At 41.1% G+C, this 19,901-nt stretch overlaps 2 protein-coding genes across 4 annotated transcripts in view; one reads left to right on the top strand and one right to left on the bottom strand.

The window, feature by feature from the left end:
- Positions 1-3,648, top strand: part of NKRF (NFKB repressing factor) — a 40,102-nt gene extending 36,454 nt beyond the window's left edge. For all 3 annotated transcript variants that reach the window (XM_074205212.1, XM_074205211.1, XM_074205213.1), the window contains exon 3: positions 1,318-3,648. In XM_074205212.1, the coding sequence (XP_074061313.1) occupies positions 1,318-3,242 (1,925 nt within the window). In that variant the 3' untranslated portion in view covers positions 3,243-3,648. The remainder of the gene's footprint in view (positions 1-1,317) is intronic.
- A 3,061-nt stretch (positions 3,649-6,709) lies between these two features.
- On the bottom strand, positions 6,710-17,127 carry UBE2A (ubiquitin conjugating enzyme E2 A). Its single transcript, XM_074205218.1, is given in 7 exon segments — positions 6,710-7,984; positions 8,270-8,358; positions 9,323-9,412; positions 16,518-16,543; positions 16,834-16,901; positions 16,903-16,915; positions 17,022-17,127. Coding segments are annotated over 7 exon segments (459 nt in total). The 5' UTR covers positions 17,066-17,127; the 3' UTR covers positions 6,710-7,855.
- Between the last annotated feature and the right edge of the window lie 2,774 nt (positions 17,128-19,901).

The raw sequence follows: 19,901 nt of genomic DNA, 5'->3' as shown, positions 1-19,901 counted from the left end.
AGTCCAAAAATAATATGCCTAAACTAATGAACTTCCCTTCTGAAAAGGTGATATCACCTTCCTAATCCAGAAATAACAACACTCCAATATTTTACATTATAATTAATAATTTTACATTATAATTCTTTATGCCTGTAAATAACCACTGGGGGTCTCCTCTCTTTATCTTTTGACATTTCTTCTGTCGAGCCACGATTGGGCACATGGTACACTGTTATTATTTTCATCAGCTTCTCAAACTGTAGTATTAAGACCTATAATGTAAAAAGTTCATTATTCATATGGTATCTTTTGTTATTTCACAACCATTTGTTATCTTGGTCCCTCCAGGCCTCATCACTAAATTCTACTTCTATATAAATTATGATAATCATAGAATGTCAAAACTGGAAGGGCCCTTAGAAACAATCTAGTCCTCCAGCCCTCTCATTTGCCTGATTAGGGTTAGGCAGTTTAGCTAAATGACAGAGCCCTTGGCCAGAATCCAGGTCTGTTAACATCCAGTCTAGTGTTACTTTTATCATCTTCCACGTACAGGATTCTTATTTGGAACTATGAACTGTCATGTTTTGCTGATCTAGCTTCTAGCTTGAAGGACATTAGGCTGTGACTTTTTAATGTCAAGCAGGGTCTGGAAATTGGATCTTTTGTATTTTACCAGTGCTGTCATAAAATACAAAGCAGAAGCTAGGTTACCTATGGTTGGAGATGCTAAAAGGGTAGTCTTTTGGGGTTTTTTTGTGAGGCAGTGAGGTTAAGTGACATGCCCAAGGGCACACAACTAGTAAGAATTGTCTTGAGACAGATTTGAACTCAGGTCTAAGTGACTTAAGGGCCTGTGTTCTATCCACTGCGCCACCTAGCTGCCCCCAAATCTATGTGTCTTAGTACTGCCTGGGCTGAAATGATGGAAGTGATTCGTTTAGTGAGATTTTCTTTAACTTGGCTAGATATTTTTTTATTCTATTTTAATACTAATTAAGTGATTTTTAGATCAGTGTTTTGATTTTTTTCCCCTCATTCGATCTTGTTGCATTCCCCCTATGCAGGAAAATAAAACTGGCATGTGCGATACTGTATTACCATTTCCCTGGAGGTAAGCCAGGTATTGTCAGCTGCGAAACTAAAGACCTTTTTTCTGAATAGTCTATTAATGAAACATCCATCTCTTAATCCAAAAATATGTTAAAAGTTGGAAAAACCTGAAATAAGCTATTGAAGATTCTATTTTTGAATCACACCTGATTGTGGTGTGCTGTTTGGGGAATGCTATTTTTAAATTCTTTTCTTTAACTATAAATTTTACTTTCTCTATAGGTCAAATCCCTCCCAAAAAGCAAGCTGCTTCCAGACTCCAGGTGAAACCTCGTTTTGAACCTGTACACTTTGTAGCTAGTAGTAATAAAGATGAAAGAATGGAACATCCTTCAGACACACAAACACCGAAAGCAGATTCTATCATCACGCCGTTAGACACCTACCAAGAAGATGCTAACTGTTCCCAAGATCAAAAGTCTCAGTATTCCGAAACAAGTCTTGCTCTCACTACTATCCAGACCGCAACAATCAGCATGTTATCAGATAATGGAAACCTTGCCCCAAGTAGTACATCCCACCCTCCTCCATTCTATCAGTCAGCTGCTGTATCTTCCCCATCAGTAAAATTTTCAGAATCAGATGTAGCTGGGAAGCAACAGTTTATTGAAAGACTTTGTGCAGTTGTTTGCAAGAGCCTTTCAGGGGTGAATCTTGGAGCTGATAAAATTAATTTTACATATATGCTAACTCGTTGCATTCAGGCATGTAAGACAAATCCCGAGTATATATATGCTTCTTTAAAAGAAATTCCCCCTGTTGACATCCCTAGAAGTAAAAAACTTTTAATTGATGGCTTTGCTTGTGAAGTTAGATGCCAGAGTATCTATCTGACTACAGGTTATGCTGGTAGCAAAAATGGTTCTAGGGATCGAGCTACTGAGCAGGCCATAAGACTCTTGCAAAAATCTGTTGAGGTTAGAGTTATTAAGAGGAAATTTAAACATATTTATCAAGATGACCTCGTGGTATGTCAGATTGGTGTATCATCATATGATTTTCCTCCAGCCCTAAAAGCCCCAGAAGATCCCTCTGTCAGAAATGGAACTGAGAAGTCAGACTCTGCTTCCATTTCCAAACATTGGACTAATTTTGTCCTTATAGAAAATGCAAATGATGCTATCGGAATCCTAAACAATTCTGCCTCATTCAACAAAATGGCAATTGAATACAAGCATGAGATGCTTCCAAATCGCACATGGCGCTGTCAGGTGTTTTTGCAAGGGCACTGCTTAGCTGAAGGTTATGGAAGCAAAAAAGTCAGCAAACATGCAGCTGCTTCTAAAGCATTGAAAATTCTTCAAAAAACCCAATCTGATAGCCCAGTTGTCCAAGCTACACAGGTTCAAACAGTAGGCTATTCACCTAAGGGATCTGGAAACAAAAATTTAAAGGATCTTGTAATTTATGAGAACTCTTCAAATCCTGTATGCACACTAAATGATACAGCTCAGTTCAACAAAATGACTGTGAAGTATGTTTTTGAAAGGCTGACAGACTTGAGGTGGAAATGCAAGGTGATTCTGGAGAATGAATTCATCACAGAAGCAATTGGAGTGAAAAAGTTTGTCAAGCATGCGGCTGCAGAGGAAGCTGTGAAAATCCTTAAAAGGACACAGCCAACTGTCATTAACAACCTGAAGAAAGGTACTATTGAGGATGTGATCTCAAGAAATGAGATTCGAGGTCGCTCAGCAGAAGAAGCTTATAAACAAGAAATCAAAGAGGATAATATTGGGAATCGGCTGTTAAGAAAAATGGGCTGGACGGGGGGTGGCTTAGGAAAATGTGGGGAGGGTATCCGTGAACCTATCTCCGTTAAAGAGCAGCATAAACGGGAAGGCCTTGGGCTTGATGTAGAGAGAGGAAATAAAATTGCCAAGAAAGATATTGAACAGATCATCAGGAATTATGCACGATCAGAGAGCCACACTGATTTAACTTTTTCTACAGAACTTAACAATGACGAACGTAAACAAATACATCAGATTGCCCAGAAATATGGTCTTAGAAGCAAATCTCATGGAATAGGACGGGAAAGATATTTGGTGGTAGGTAGAAAAAGGCGTAAGGAAGATTTATTAGATCAACTCAAACAGGAAGGCCATGTTGGACATTATGAACTTGTTATGCCTCAAGCAGATTGAGACCAAAATTGTCATGTAAACACCTCCTAACATTTTGTGACACGACTTAATTAGAGATGTTGTATTTTCTGGTTGTAGTAAATATTCATTCTAAAGTATTGTAACACTTTGCTCTTTTTACTTATACTTTTCTAGAAAGGCTCCTGTTCAGGTTGTACTAGTATATAGTCCAGAAGACAAAATTGTCCTTGATGTCACTAGTTATTTTATATTGTGATGTGATCGTGTGATAACAAAAAATATGCCCAAATGTACACCCCTTCCCTTTAAAATATACCTTGTATTTTGCCCTAAAGGACTTTTAAATTTGTTTAAAGAGCAAAGTGATTTGGAATAAATGTGTTTAAAGATCTCAACTACAATAAAACTACAACTGTCAACATTCTCTATTTTAGTTTGTACTTCGTGCCGAGGTATTTTAAAATTTTTTAAATTTATTTATTTTTTTTAGGTTTTTGCAAGGCAAATGGGGTTAAGCGGCTTGTCCAAGGCCACGCAGCTAGGTTAATTATTAAGTGTCTGAGGCCGGATTTGAACTCAGGTACTCTTGAATCCAGGACCGGTGTTCTATGCACTGCACCACCTAGCCGCCCCTTTTTAATTTATTTTTAAGGAGTAAACAAGACACTTTGTATGAAAAGGTTATTAGCCAAGAATCCATTTAATTTAACCTAGTCACCATGATGTCTAGAATGAGACACTCACTGTACCCACAAGTGTACAAATAAGTGAGTCTTGAGAATTGACACTTTAGAGGAAAACAGCACTTGAGAGAACCAGAGAGAAAGGGTTTTTTTAATATCCTAAAAATCAAAATTCAAGAAAGTTTGAATTATTACTTGTTACATATCCACAGATAGCCATGAACCTGATGAACACCCCTTCCTTAAAACAATCCATCTTACCATATCTCCAGCCTTTATTTTTCACATATTGCTGAAGGAATATTTTCTGAGTGGTAAATACTATTAAAAAAAAAAAAAACAACAGCAAGAGCTCACCTGTGAAATGGCGGAGGGGTTGTCTTTTAAGCATTAAATATTTTAACACTCAAACAAGTTTGGACCAGAATGACCATTTATCCTTATAAGTATCCATCACAGAACTTTGTCTTTGAGTCGAGGCAATGTATCCAGGCTATTGAAACTTGATTTTTTTTTTTCTTTTCTGAACTTACTACAAGTTGTAATCTTAACCATGTAATGTGATTAACAGAGGTGAAGTATCAGGACAATTAGGTCTCAATTTTAAATAGCACCATAATGGTCTTTAAGAAGTTGCTTAGTCCATTGTAGGGTGTTGAGATTTTTGGCCATTTTTATTTTTTTGCAGATGAATTTATTCAATTGTTATTCGTACCTACCATGTCCTGTAGTGCTCACCTCCTACTAACTTCTCTCTCTTCCTTCTACCCTTTCTGATAGGAAGAAAACAAAAATGATTTTCCCTGTTTGCTAAGAGCAGAATTGGCTTCCATAGTTCCTGTTAGAAAGCTAGTGAACATTACTCCTTAATGCCACGCACATCCTTGTGCTTGTGTTCATTTAGTGAATGTCAGGTTTCTGAGTCCATGTCTGACTTTCCTTCCTGCCCCAATGTTCTAGGACAGAAAGGTAGTCCCAATTGATTGCTAGAAATTAGGAAAGACGCCAGCAACAATCCCAACGTTTGCTTCTAAGCTAAATGAAACATTGTCTTGGCTACTGCTTTCCTTTCTCCTTGTCTCTAAGAAGCCAATAAGTATTAAGCGCCTACTATGTGCCGGACCCTGAGAAGCAAGAGACAGTACCTGCTCTCGAGGAGCTCACAGTCTTGGAGTTGGGAGGTGCTACTTGTGATCCTGGAAAGGCCCCTTGCCTTCTGAACTTGTTTGCCCCCTTACAAAATGGGGATAAAGATCAGATTATACCTTCCCTACATTCCTGAAAGGGGCTTGAGAAAAGCTCCATATAGGCAGTACAAGTATTGAGTTTGCAATGAAAAGAGTCTTAGTTTTCCACCATCAGCAGCCACCAAAATACTTAGTTTACGAAGATCATCCTGCCTCTTTCAGAAGTTGGTTGCTAGGGGCGGCTAGGCGTAGTGGATAGAGCACTGGCCCTGGAGTCGGGCGTCCCTGAGTTCAAATCCAACCTCAGACACTTAATAATTACCTGGCTGTGTGGCCTTGGACAAGTCACTTAACTCCATTGTATTGCCAAAAAAACTAAAAAAATGAAGTTGGTTGCTATTCACTTCATTTGTTTCTAGTATTTCTGAGCTGCACCTGCACCTCATCTTAAATCAGGATTTTTGTCCATGTTGTATCACCACACTTTTACTGACATTCTCTCCCTCTACTCCCAATTTTCATATAGAGAAGAATGCAAGAGAATATTTGAGATAGTCTGTGGCTATGAAGCTGGTGACTGATCCTGGCTTTTTAGTGTAAACAAAGGCAGCCAAAGGCCAATTGCTTTCTGGCTTTTATAGAATTCTCAAACTTCTTTACAATCTTTTCATTTAAGTATTTAAAATAAAGTCAAATGCAAGTTTCTGTACCAACAGTACACCAACAATCCTATCATGTAGTATGAAAGATGTGAAACCCACCAAGCCGACATGCTATTAAAGGGTATATAGAGTAGACCCCCAATAACCCTCATTGTTGTCTGCTCAGTCGTTTGTTTGTTTTTTTTCCAATTGTATCCTATCCTCTGTCACCCTATTTAAGGTTTTCTTGACTGGAGTGGTTTCCCATCTTCTCCAGCTCACTTTACAGAGATGAGTAAACAGGCAAATGGCGAGATGACTTACCCAAGTCACACTGCTAGTAGTAAGTGTCTGAAGCTGGATTTGAACTCAGGAAAATGAGCCTTCCTGATTCCAAGCCCAGTGTTCTACCCACTGCCCACCTGGTTGTTAATATGGCTTCTTAGAGGTATTGGTTGTCTCATGGTTTCCAAAGACCTCTCCAGGCCTTCAATTTCACTTAAGGGGATGGCATTTTTACCAGTAATAGTGAAAATAAAATACAATGTTAAGCTAATAGAGCTTAAAACTGCATGAAGACACTCAATATGTTCTTTAGTGGCAGTGTCTACTAAAATGCCACAAGATAGAGACATTTGAGAAAAAGGTTTTAACTTTGCTGGAATAATATTCCTGTTCCACCTTTAGGTAAGAATTAGAGTTTGCCCATATTTTTTAGCTTAGTAGATTGATTTTACACAGCCTCTCCCCAACTAATACATTTTTATGCTGACAGTAAATATTTTCTAAGATTCGTCTGTCCACATTTTTTAAATTGCTGTTACTTTATGCTGATGTTATTTCCCTTTTCTAAAAGAAATACATCGCGTTTGGATGTTGGTATTGATTTTAAACAACTAAACTCTTGGGAAGGTATCAAGATTTCGTTACCTTTCTTATCACTGGGCCACTGTTCAGTCATAGTAAGCTAAAGAAGTACTGGTAGAGCTTGCCTGTAAACTTAAGGTTACTTTTTATTTACAATTGCTGGAAAAAAAATGTACATTTTTTACATGGGCTACTTGTGCAAAATTACTTGAACAGACTGAGCTGCACAAAAGATGAGAACCAATGTAAACAGAACATTTATAAGCCACGTCCCACACTGGTGTGATTTGGTATCATTTATCCAAAAGTTAATATAGCCTCAATTTTCAGGGTGTCTGGACTTTGAGGAAAAGGGAGGCTCTCCTGAATCTGAAGGGACTAAAGCATACTTACTGCTTTTTTGCTAAGAGGTACTTCATTCTCTGGGTAACCTAAACTCAGATGAAAGATAGAGAAAGTGGAGGGACACCTTTATTCCTCAAGAATCAATCATGGATCACTTGTTTTCACCAAAATAACCAAAGTGGGAACTTCTTTACCTCCTTATCTCAGAACCGACAGATCTTCCCTTCAAAGTTATACTTAGTTCCTAGACCACTGTAATAGCTCGAGTTAATAACTGAAAATGTAAGTGGGTGGGGTTTATTTTTCTTTTTTAAGCAATGCTCCTACTTGATTGCATTTTCTTTCCTGTCGGGAACCTACCATCTCCCAGTAATAGCCCAGATTAAATTTATAAACTGATTATTTTACATGGAATCAAATATTTTCCATGGGAGGGGAGAATTCCAGAGATAGAATTTAAGTGCTTGAAATTCATATGCTCCTAAAACTAACCTGGACTAATGTTTCCAGCATTTGAATCAGTTCAGTTTTTTGAAGAAAATGTGCATGTGTGCATAGACATGTTATCAATCTAAATAATTAGGTATCCCTGTGTAGAACCATTATCATTTTAAAAGCTTACTGGAAAGTACATTTAATGTATGAAACTATCCTAAAATTGGAGATGAAGTACCACAGAAGAAGAATTCAGGATTAGTAATTCTTTTACAAGTAACCCAAGTACAATACATTTGATTTTGTAGTAGGTGTTCTTGGATGTCATAAGGAGAGGGAGGAAAGAAAGCTTCAGCAAGAAGGGGTGGCAACAGCATACCAGCTGTTTTGTTTTCAACGAAATAAAATGTAATGATGCTAATGGGAAAAGAAGGCAGGGGACAGACAGAATTTTTTTTCCTTATGACCAGACTGTTCGTTTGTATCGTCCTGGGTCAACAGTCACGCCAGCTCTGTTCTACTATTGCCGAAACTCGCTTTTCATATTCTCTCTTGTTCTCCTGGTATAGCTGAGCAGCCTGGCTGTTGGCTGGACTGTTGGGATTAGGCTCATCCAATAAAGACTAAAAAAAAAAATAAAGGTTCAACTTGCCAACATTAAAAAAAATGTCAAAATAAAGCTAAACTGTGAACCAGAACTATTTACTTAGTTCAAGTGCCTAGGCAGGAAATACATCCAGTCTCTTAACAATTCTAGTAGAATATTTTCTAGTGGCCTGGGCCTTAATATAATTTACATTATCAACAAAATTAAAGCAAGGAAAACTCAGCTATAATTTCCCCTTCCCTTATAACTTTGAACTATGTATACAAATGTTGAATAGATTAGTGAAACTAGAAAAATTCACCTGTATGGATGTCAAAATGGAGGAAACATCATAGGTTGGACTCCAACGATTCTGAAGTATATCCAGGCATATACTACCATCTGCATAGACTAAAAGCAGAGCTGTATCAGTATACATACCGTACCCACTGCTAGTATGATTTTGACAATGTACATAAAGTTAAGGGGAGTTCTTGAGTAGACTATGTTATTCAACAAGCTCTGATTCTAGGAGGCCTTGCTCATGTGGGTTGTTTGACTAAGCTGTGTGGTCCTGGTCAGTTAAGAGAATCCATTTAATCCCTATCTCCAACTAAAAAGCAGGTCTCATCTATCTCATTCAGAAAAGGAAAAGGCCAGAAGAGCAAATGATGCTAAAATATATCAACTGATAATTATGATAAAGAGAAGAAAGGCAGAACCAAGACCTAGATGTCCTTAAAGGATGATGAAAATACAAAAACATTTTTAAAACCTAAAATAAGTGGCTACAGGTCAAGTTGGTCATGCTTCAGAGGTGCTCTGAAAAAGAAGGGTAGCTCTTAAGCCATTTCAGGCCTTTCCCCAATTTAATTCTCTCTTCTATCTGCCCCCCCCCATAATAGTCCCTCAACTGTTTGGAGGTTGTTGCCATAGCTACAATCAAGCTACAGGAATTGTGACTCAGCTTATAGAGAATAAATATCATCTATCACATTGTACATACGAGGGAAATTGCCCAACTACCAGGGAAGTTTTATCCAAGAGTCATTTAACACTTGACAAGAGCAGTTAAGCTCTTACTTTGGGGACAACACCTAGGATGATTCAAATAGGCCCCTAGAGATTTTTGGTCTGCAAAATCTCAGGGCCTTTAAGGGAGAATTTAGGGTCTGAGACTGCTGGTCCAGAAGTGATTTCATTTCCCCTTACCTACCTCCACCCCCCAACAAAATACTCAACTTTTACTGAAGTGGCAGTAATTGGAATGCACTGTATAGATAAGGACCCTCCCCCGAAAGAAAGAAAGAAAGAAAGAAAGAAAGAAAGAAAGAAAGAAAGAAAGAAAGACAGGTAAACTGATCAGTATACTTACCATTCGGATGAAACATTTTAGACACAAACCTTACTGTAGGTGGTTTGTTTGGATATTCTTCTGTGAATTCTATTGTAAGTTTAAATGTTCCTGCAGACAGAAAAGTTTAAACCACCACATTTACAAGCATTTCAGCTCAATATTGATTTGCTTAATAACAACTTACATTTGTATTCGGCTTTAGGGGATGCAAAGCTCTTTCCTCACAGCAGTGTGCAGGTAGGGAGTACCAAAGCCATTCTCATTTTACAGATGAGAAAATCAGATTCAGAGAGGTGAAGAGATTTGCCCCATGATCATAGCTAATATTATTTGTATTAAGCAAAACAGATAAATGCATGTCTTATTTATATGTGTGTATGTAGATACACACATACAAGGAAGGTAAAGACCAGGTGAGATGAAACCTCAAGAAATAACAGCCACTTAGCCATTTCCAAATGTACAATTTTGCTACTTTGTGTAACAACCCCCTCAACACAATTTTGTTTTGCTACTCTAAATGTTGAAATTGCTTAAACTTTTATTTAAACTTAAGAACAGTCCATCTTGGGTTCAGAATTGTTAACTTTGATACAATGACTCCATAACAAATCTAAAATAAAAAAAGGAATTCTCTAAAACACAAGTTACTCTATGAAGTTCCCTTTCCTTAGCCTGACATTCAAAGGTCTAACACAAAATGACCCTCCCCTTATTCCTTTCTCCTCCTTTCCCCAGAAGTGTACTTCTTCCCCAACACAGCAGTTCTTATTCCCTATGCCTGTAATGCCTCCCTTCCCATCTCAACCTGGTAATCTATCCTCTCTTCTAGGCTCAAATGTCCCTTGAATTAAAGCAATATGATTCTATAGCATCACATCATCCTCATGGACATTGTGTGTATGTATATGAACTACAATATGTTAATAATACACCTACCTATAGTCCATCCTATCATCTTTGGAGCCAGGATGATTTTTTTTATATTTGCTTCTTCCTTCAAAGTCTACAACAATACATTGCCCCTACTCAATAATTACTGTTTCTCTTTATTGGGGTGGGGGTGGGGAGGGGTTGCAAGGCCATTGGCTGCCCCGTTTCTCTTTTTTAAACCAAAAGTAAGGGCAGCTAGGTGGCACAGTGGATAGAACACTGGCCCTGGAGTCAGGAAGACCTGGGTTCAAATTCGGCCTCAGACACTTAATAATGACCTCGCTGTGTGGCCTTGGGCAAGTGACTTAATCCCAAAATAAACAAACAAAAACATCCCCCCAAAACCAAAACCAAAACTAGGGAACAAAACCTTTTAAAGTCCTTTAAAAAAGTGGTGCCGAAGGGGCAGCTAGGTTACACAGTGGTTAGAGCACCGGCCCTGGAGTCAGGGGGACCTGAGTGTAAATCTGACTTCAGACACTTAATTGCCCAGCTGTGTGGCCTTGGGCAGGTCACTTAACTTCATTTGCCTTGCAAAAAACAAAAAACAAAAAAAAAAAGTGGTGCCAAACTCCAATAGAAAACTGTCCAGAAGCTGGGAAAAGCACATGTTGCTATGGATGTGTATTGTATTGTGTTACGTATTTCCTAATTGCATTTTAGTCTGATCGAAATTGCACTTGGGAGTGTGGTGGGCAACATGTTCTGACACCTTTGTTTTAGAGGACACACAACCAGACTTAAGAGTCATTTCTAGTTAAAATATAATAAACTCAATTTCAAACTTTAGTTCTCCAATATGGAACATTAGTTAAACAGTGACTACTATAAGTACAATTCCTGAAACACTTAAGATTCCAGGAAAAAAAATCACCCATTCTCAGTCATGTACAAGCCCATGGATAAACACAGAAGGTCTAAAACTGACTGAAAATGAACACATCAGTCTGGACCAAAAACTATCAAAAAATACAGAGTGCCCCTACTAGTTGTGCTCTAAATTGCATTTAAAAAAGAAATCCCAACTAATCAAAGAATTTTAACATAATAGCACTAATTATAACAGTATTTTTTATAATTCTCTATCCAAAATATGTAAATTGGAATGTCACTATTATATCCTAAAACCTTAGAGGGAAAAATACACCACCCAAGTATTCAATGATCAACTATTTAAGCAATATTCTGACACCCTAATCATTTCTGTAAATAAAACCCCATTAGAAGTACCACTAAATGGAAGATTTTAACTGAACATGGGAGCCCAAATTACCTATTCCTTGTACATTTCCTGCAAGTCTGTCTCATGTAATACTTCAGTATATAAAATCCTCAACATTGAAATCACCACTAAATACTTATCTTTACACCATTAAGGGGATTAATGACAGAGGTCATCCAGAAATCATTCTTATTTGGTTTTGGAATGTCCCATATGTCTTTCTAATTGTTTCTGTTCAGACTGATACTCAAATGAGCTAGAATTTGATTGGACATCCATGTACCATAGGACAGGAGGCAACCCTTAAACAGAGAATTGTCAGAGTTTTTAAAAAAAAAATTGGGCATCAATGACAGAATGACTGGGGTCTATTTATCAGGCTAGGAAGAACCAGATCTTACTCAAGAACCAGGGGATTTGTAAAAATCGTTCTAATAACCATTTTATGTGTTTGTTTGTTTGTTTTAGGTTTTTGCAAGGCAAATGGAGTTAAGTGGCTTGCCCAGCTAGGTAATTATTAAGTGTCTGAGGTTGGATTTGAACTCAGGGACTCCTGACTCCAAGGCCGGTGCTCTTATCCACTGTGCCACCTAGCCGCCCCCTAATAAAAAATAAATTCTTGAAGTTTATCTGGCACTGAAATTATTCCTTTTTCCAAAGTTAGGTTTTTAAAAGTTTCTCTGTCACCAAGAAAAAAGAAATCACCAGTTACCCAACAACCTTCAGAGGCTCCCAAATACCTTGAATAAAACAGAAACTGCTCTATCTGACATTTAAAGCTTCTCACAGTCTGGCTCCAACCTACTTTCCCCGCTTCATTTTCTATTATTCCTTCATTACTATTTTAGTAATATTCACCAAAATCCTCAACATGGTCTCAAGATACCCTTAGGTTTCCAGATTGTTCCAGGAGCCTCGGTATTAGTATAAGCTCAAACCCTGCACCAAACTGGATGGGGTTCGAGGACTATATGATGGCCAGGAGTTGGTGAATTTTTCTGCCCTAACTCTTGACAGCCATTCAGTTATAGAAGGAAAGAAGTGGAATTGTCTCACTCCAATAGAATTACAGCTATTTGAAGTGGGTTTTTTTGAGAAAAAGGAAGTCAAATGTCATGAAACACACTAATACACTATTACCACCTAGTCACAAGTCATCTTTCAGATCTATGTCTAAAGGATGTAGACAAAAGTTTCAACTGTTCTTTAGCAGCAGGACGTTCTAAGTACACGGGATAAACATGAGGGCTTGAGGCTTCAGAAAGTTCAAAGACTTCTCATCCCTCCCCCCCCAAAAAATATGATAATTCTGATTTCAGACTAATCAAATTTCAATTTCCTAAGATCCTAATGCAGGAATCTGACTATAGAAACATATATGTTAAAATACACATGAATAACAATTCCAAGGTGCTCAGATTAAATTGTTTATCTTTTCCAGACCTACTTGTTAGAAAGGGAACTTAACACCAACTTCTGTAATGTCCTCAATTTAAGAGGCTCCTTTTTCTCTGGTGCCACTAAAAATACAAACTTCTTTGCATGGTGCTGACTAGGTCCTCACAGAATCATCTTGACATCTATGATAAAGATTGTCTCACTGAAGCCAAGGGATTTTATGACATGGGGCAAGGACATGTCAGGGAAAGCACACTCAGTCTAGGCGTCAGGAGAGTCCTGGGTTCAAATCTCATATCTTTAATACTTGGCTAGCTGTGTAACCTTGGGCAGTCATTGCAACCTGTCTGAGGCTGAGAGTTCCCTGTAAAATCAGAACATGGTTAGTACCTAATAGTCAGAATTTTTGCAACAGCCAATTCAAGGAATATATGAAAAACACTTTGCGAGTGAAAAGTATTTAGGTAACTCTTCTAGAGTACCTCTGATATTTAGCTTGTTTAAAATTCAGATAAATACAAATTAAGCCCTAGTTTAAATAATCTGTATTGGTTTAAGTTAATTTTTCCAAGAAGGCCAACATGTTGGAAAGTATTAATGAAGCCATTAGCAGAAAGATTCTGTACCTTATTTTAGAGAAATCTAAGGACTAACAATTGAAACTTAGGAAAATAATACTAAGAGTCTGTACTTCATAGGGAAGAATTTAAAGTTCTGTTAACTTGCGAATTCCCTTAGTTCATTCAAAGTGGTTGTTTTTTTGAAAAGGTTTCTATATAACTTCTAAAATAAGAAGGTAGTTCTTTCTCCCTAAGAAAGGCTTTCTGCAATGCCCATTGTGGCTTCTGAGTTCTGGCAGGTCCTCCTGAGCTGGAAAAGAGGGAACAGTACATGGTTGGTGGCAGTTGCTGGGCAGGCTGACAGGCAGGATGGATCCTGAGAGGCTCACCACTAGACTAAAGGCAGGATGATTTTTTAAAAACTACTACAGCTCTCAGATAATCTAAATTAGTTACAATTTGCACAGATAAAGGGATTGCCTTTGCTACAACAATGGAATAAGAGGTCCTTGATGAATTAAAGCTATTTTCTTTAGAGCTGGAGAATGAGAAGTAGAATAGGATATTAGACAGAATACTGAAGAACTTAAGAGCCAAGGGTCCTGGGTTTGAATTATGTCTTAAGGCACTTAGCTATGTGACCCTGGGCAAGTAACTTTCCCTTTCAGCATACCTCAGTTTTCTCATCTGTAAAATGGAGATAACATCCTTTGTACTACCTCTCTCACAGGACTGTTATGAGGAAAGCAGTCTGTAAGCTTAAAGGAAATGGGAGTTGTGCTTGTTGAGAGTTCCTTTATGATACTCCTTTATGCCTTCCTGATGCCAAGGTCCTCTTCAAAAGAATAAACAACAACTCCTGTACAATAATTCAGAAATGCAGCTCAGGTTTTGGGTTTTGTATGCAGTGGCTTTCAGCAGGTTAATGTGCTGATGCAAGTGGTATTGAAGAGAATTCTCAGAAGCCTCTTATAAATATCAATGTGTCTAGTATCAATTTTTTGGTGAGCTTAAGGTACTTGTGTCTAACCTTTGGCTTTATTTAAATGATGAGACCTTATCTTCCCACAATTCTCACTTCAAAACAAGTTCAACAACCCTTCTGTTGTGCTCCCCACTCAGGCTCAAACTGAACTTCTTCTTAGGAACTGATTGTTCCAGAAATTTCCCAGTAAGCTTTGAAATTCATTAGGGTAGGATTGTCCATTAAGGGCAGTTTCTGACATTTTTTTTTTATTGCTCCTTATTTTCATAATGCATTTGAAATGGAGAAAGGCCATAATGAGATAGGTCAGTCAGCCTTTTCTATGTAAATCTTTTGTCTGATAAGTGAGTATTGATAGCCTGGTAGAAAAAAAAAAAGATTACATAGATAGACAGAGAGACACTAACAGGTGGTTAGTGGCTTAAGTACCTGAGGAGCTGCAGTACATACATAAAGATCCTGATTGTTAAGAACAAAATAATGGAGATATTTTCCACATGGGCAGCGCCTTTTAGACCTAATAATGAGGTCAGGATGCACAGCTCACATCATCATAAATACAAGCATAATTAAGGGAAGGTCCAGGTAGGTGAAAAATTCTTTCCATTCCTCCCCCCCCCCAACTCCCAAAGTCAGACACAGTTGTGAAATAGCTAAACTGCCAACAACCCTGACAGTGCTTGCTGTACAATGAAGCTGTGCCCAGCAGAGAGCTTTCTGAGGAAAATGAGATGGGAAGCCAACCAAAACAAATGCTTCGGGAACTCAGCTACTAAAACAAATACACACTGTTAATGTGCACATAGAGCTAATCTCTTGGTGAAAAACTAAATCTATGTACAGGTAACAACTGTTGTTGTTCTATAAGAAATCATTGAACTAATTTCTTTTTTAGACCTATGATTTTGTTGGTGTGGGGAGTTCTGGATGAAGAAAGTACTTTGATCAATGTTGATCTGAATTGGGGTGAAGTGAGATTTAGTGATTTACCTAGGCTCATACAACCTGCTCAGTCAGAGAGGTCATTAACTTAACTTTGCTTGTACAGCTGCCTTCTTATGCTCAATCATTTCTTTATATTTTAGTACTTTTATTTCAATTCACAGCACTTGAAGAAGCAAGGCAAAAAGAAAGGAAAATTTCAAGATATTCAGGTGGCCTTTGAATATTGGTTCTAGCTACTTTCACCACCAGAATGCAGGGTTATATGAAAACTAATTTGAGATGCAAGATGATGGAATTATTTTCCAAAAGGAAAATGTACTAATAGGCCTTGTTTAAGGAACTAAAGCTTTTATTATTAAATGTTTAATAGTTTTAAAACTGCACTAAAGACTCTTTTTTTGGGGGGGAGTTACATTGTATTTTACTTTAATTGGCAACATAGTTAAAAAAACATGACTCCATATTTAGGGTGGTAGGAAAAGAAAAGAGAAAAGAAAAGAAAAAAGAAAGAAAAAAGAAAGAAAAAATCCTGCAATTCCAGAGTTGGAAGCATTCTTAGCCTCTATTTAATGCAATTCCTATCCCTAAGCAGACTCGAGCTTCCATGAAGGGGAAGCCTCCTAACTCATAACTCCCAAGCCAGCCCATTCCCCTGTCATTGTTAAGAAGTTTGCCTCTTTGCAACCTTTTCCTTGGGTCTCAGGTCTTAACCTCTTGAGGTCCAGCGGAACTGGCCTAAGCCTGCTTCCTTTGGACAGTTCTCCCAGTACTGGAAGCAAGGTGTCCTCTCTAGGCCCTGAGAATGTGTAAGAAATGACGGTCTTTCAAGGGAAGGGGATGAAGAGAGGGGGAAACCTGGAGAAGGTTGGGAGCGTCAATAGGGGCGCCAACCTTCAGCAGCCCCAGTAGCTTTTTAGATTCTTCAACTTCACTAGCGAGCCGTCGCGGGTGGAAATGAGTGTGGACGCCCGAGGCCGGGGCCGCCAGCCACATAGCACCCCGCTTCCCCAGAGGAGCAGCGCTGATCAGCCTTGCCAAGCCCCGAGCAAAGGTGCCCAAGTGAAGTCAGGTGGGCAGCAGCCTGAGCAACCTGCCCGACAAGGGCAGGAGTAGAGAAGAAAGAGGGGGCCGGGGCCGCCTCTGAAAGGGAGGAAGGAGAGCGCTTCTTACCATCTTCAAACGGGGTCCCCTCGGGCCTGGAAGACAAGGGGAAGCACAAGGCCAAGTCAGCCCCGGGCCGGCCGCCCCGCCCGCCCCCCCACGGGGGCCCTGCCGGTTCCGCCCGCCCCGCGTGCGCCGCTCCGGCTTCCTCCCCGGCCCCACAGGCAGCGGCACTCCGGGAGGCGGCTACTCCAGCCCCCGGCTCCGGCCGGCCCTCAGGCCGGTCCCGCACGGCCGGGGCAGGCCGCCCGCCCCCCCCCCCCCCGCCCCCGGCAGCCGATCCTCTGGGCGCGCGCCAACCTCTCGGCTCCCGCGACCGACTCACCCGAAAATGACCGCGTTCCAAACCATGATGTTGTTCTCCGAAGGGGCTCCGCTGACCCCGGCGGGGGGGGTCCTCCTGCAGCCTGCGGGGGGGAGCACGCGTGAGGCTCGGGCCGCGGCCCCCGGGCGGGACCCCGCCCCGCGCCCCGCGCCCCGGCCCCGCGCGCTGCCCCCGCCGCCCCTCCTTACCTCTTGAAGTCCCGCATGAGGCGCCGCCGAGCCGGGGTGGACATGTCGCGGGCTGCTGCGGGCTCAGGGGTGGGGCATAGACCAGCGGCCCGGCAGGAGGAGGAGGAGGAGGAGGCGGCGGCGGCGGCGGCTGGAGAGGAGGAGGAGGGGCCGGGGAGGAGGGGAGGAGGAGGAGGAGGAGGAGGAGGAGGAGGAGGACCGCGGCCGGACGCAGCCGGTGCCGAGGGCGACTCGGACTAGACTGCCGGAGCCCCGGGCCCGGAGGAGGGAGGGCCGCTACCAACCCGAGCGGCCCCGGAGGGGAGGCCGAGCGGGAGGAGGCTGCACCACTGCCGAGCCGCGGGGGGGGACGGCGGGCAGGCGCTGACGGGAGCTGCGCGAAGTCACCAGAAGGGGGGCAGGGAGGAGCCAGAGCCAGGATGAGCGGGGCCAGGCCAGGGAGAGGGGGGCGGGGCGCTCCTGGGGGCCCTGCTGCGAGGACCTTTGGAACCCTTGACCAACTGCCCCCCCCCCCCCGGCCGCTGCCGCCCACCTCGGCTCCAGGGCGCTCCCACGGAAAGCCCGGGGCTGTACCATGTCCCGAAAGAGGGGGCCCAGCCGCCGGGCAGAGCGGCGCCCCAGAGCCGCGGCGCCCCAGCAGCGCCGGCCGCGGCATCCGGGATGACAGCTGTCCCGCTGAGACCCCAAACAGGACGGCCAGCTCGGCCCGACACGTCCAGCCGCTCCACCGCCCTCGGGAAGCGGGGGGGGGCGGCCCCCACAGCCCCAAGTTTCGGGAGTCCGCGGGGGTGACCCCCAGACACGCAGCCCAGGGCGCGGAAGCGGAGCGAGCAGCCGCTCTCGCCCAACCTTGGGGCTCTGCAAGCCACGTTCACAAAGCCCGGTCACCAAGAACCACCGTGGGCCCACGGACTTAGCGAAACTTGCCCAGCCGCCACAGCCGCAAGACGGACGCAGGCTCGCAGCCGGGAGACGGCACCCTAAAGCAGGCCGCTCTCACCCTGTCGCTTTTTACTTTCAAAGTAGTGCTAAAAAGGAGTCCGTCGACATGATGCTACCTGCCCAACCTCTATCACATCGCCCTCTGTCACAGGGCAAAATGTGCAGCTCGGAAACTTACCAAAAAATGAACGCTGAAAACTCTTTTTTCTTTTGCATGCACTGGGGAAAAAAATCAAATAAAAGAACATCCAGGAAGAAAAAAAAAAGAAATGTAGTCTATCCCATCCCTCGACCCTTGCTTCCCATTAGCACATAAAAAATCTCGCAAAACAAATCTCCCCAAAATAAATCCCTAGTAGCCAGAAAAAGAATTCTAGCGTTTGAACAAAGACTAAGGACTATTCCCTTTAGGAAAAAACTGATTGATATCTTATCTGATGTTGCTATTTCTTATACTTTTTGTTTCTTCCTTCAAAACACGCTCTCTCTCTCATCACACTCGATTTGGATCAATGTATGCCATGGAAACAATGTAAAGACTGGCTAATTGCCTTCTGTGGGGGGTGAGGGAGAAAGTAAGATTAGGGGAAAATTGTAAAACTCAAAAGAAACAAAATCTTTAAATACAAAAATAAATAAATCCCTGTATTAGCCATGTCTCCCCCCCCCCCCCCCAAGTCTCTGCATTTCGAGTTCGTCACCTCTCAGGAACTGAGTGCTTCATTTCAGCTTTCTATTTTGGGAGTCATGATTTGTCTTTTCGATCAGAGTTCTGAAGTCTTCCAAAGTTGTTTCTATTATGCTATCACTGTATAAATCGATCCGCTCCTCAGAAACTGGCTATGTCTTCATTTCTAATGTGTCATTACAGAGGTTCAAGCACAAGTTTTTTTCACCATTCTGCTATCACATTGAAGAGCTGCTAAAATCAGTTTTTTGCACATATAGATACTGCACGTTTTTCAATGCCTTTGGTGTATATATAGGCCTAGGAGTGGCTAAGACCCATTCGCAGTTCCACCAAAAGTACATTAATGCATGTTCTCCCCATATCTCCTCCAGCATTTGGCATTTTCCTCTTTGATCATCCTTACAAGATGAAGCCACAAAGCTGCTTTCATTTGTCCATCTCTAATTATTAGTGATTTAGAACACTTTTTTTTTTCTTAAGGCTGTTGATTGCTTAGTTCTCTTCCTCTGAAAATTGCCACTACATATCCTTTCAGCATTTTTAACTAATGAGGGAGGGCTCTTTATCTTAGAAATTTGAATCAACAACCAAAGGGAAATGTGAAGTGAAAGTAAAAGAGTTTGAGTTACCCATAAAAAAACAAAATGACCAAGCTGAGTGGTAACTCAACCACACTTCATAATTAGCATTTCCTTTCTCTTTCTGCTTAGCTAAGTACTTCGCATACATTATCCCCTTAGATCAAGTTTCAAGCCATCAATAAAGGTTTACTAGATGCTAATTAGGTTCAGGGGATTCAAAGACAAAAGTGAAACAATCTCTGCCCTCAAGGGTCTTACATTCCAATGGTCCTCCCAGACTGGAGAGGTAAGTGCTATGTGCTCATTTTGCAAATGGGAAAAATTATAGACGAGAGAAAAGGGCTATCTTTCAATGATTCACAAAGAATTTAAAAGAAAGAAAATAAGAAAAACAGTTAACAAAATTATTTCACATTCGCTACAAGTTAACTTTTCTCTTCTGATAAAATACTTTTGCCAGAGAATTTGATACCAGGAACACAAAAAGTCTGTGCCTTCATTGTAGTTGTGGCACATCCAAGTATCTTTTTAAGCTCAGTTTTGACAATGTACAAGAGTACATTTTTTTCTTTTTGTGTTCTTTGAAACTAAGAATGCCCAGCTCTCTGGACTGGGAGGGGGAAGGAATGTTTGGAAATAAAGTGATATAAGAACAAAAGAAATAAA

This window comes from Macrotis lagotis, chromosome X, assembly GCF_037893015.1.
Source record: "Macrotis lagotis isolate mMagLag1 chromosome X, bilby.v1.9.chrom.fasta, whole genome shotgun sequence".
Taxonomy (NCBI): domain Eukaryota; kingdom Metazoa; phylum Chordata; class Mammalia; order Peramelemorphia; family Peramelidae; genus Macrotis; species Macrotis lagotis.
This window is presented reverse-complemented; position numbering and strand designations above follow the sequence as displayed.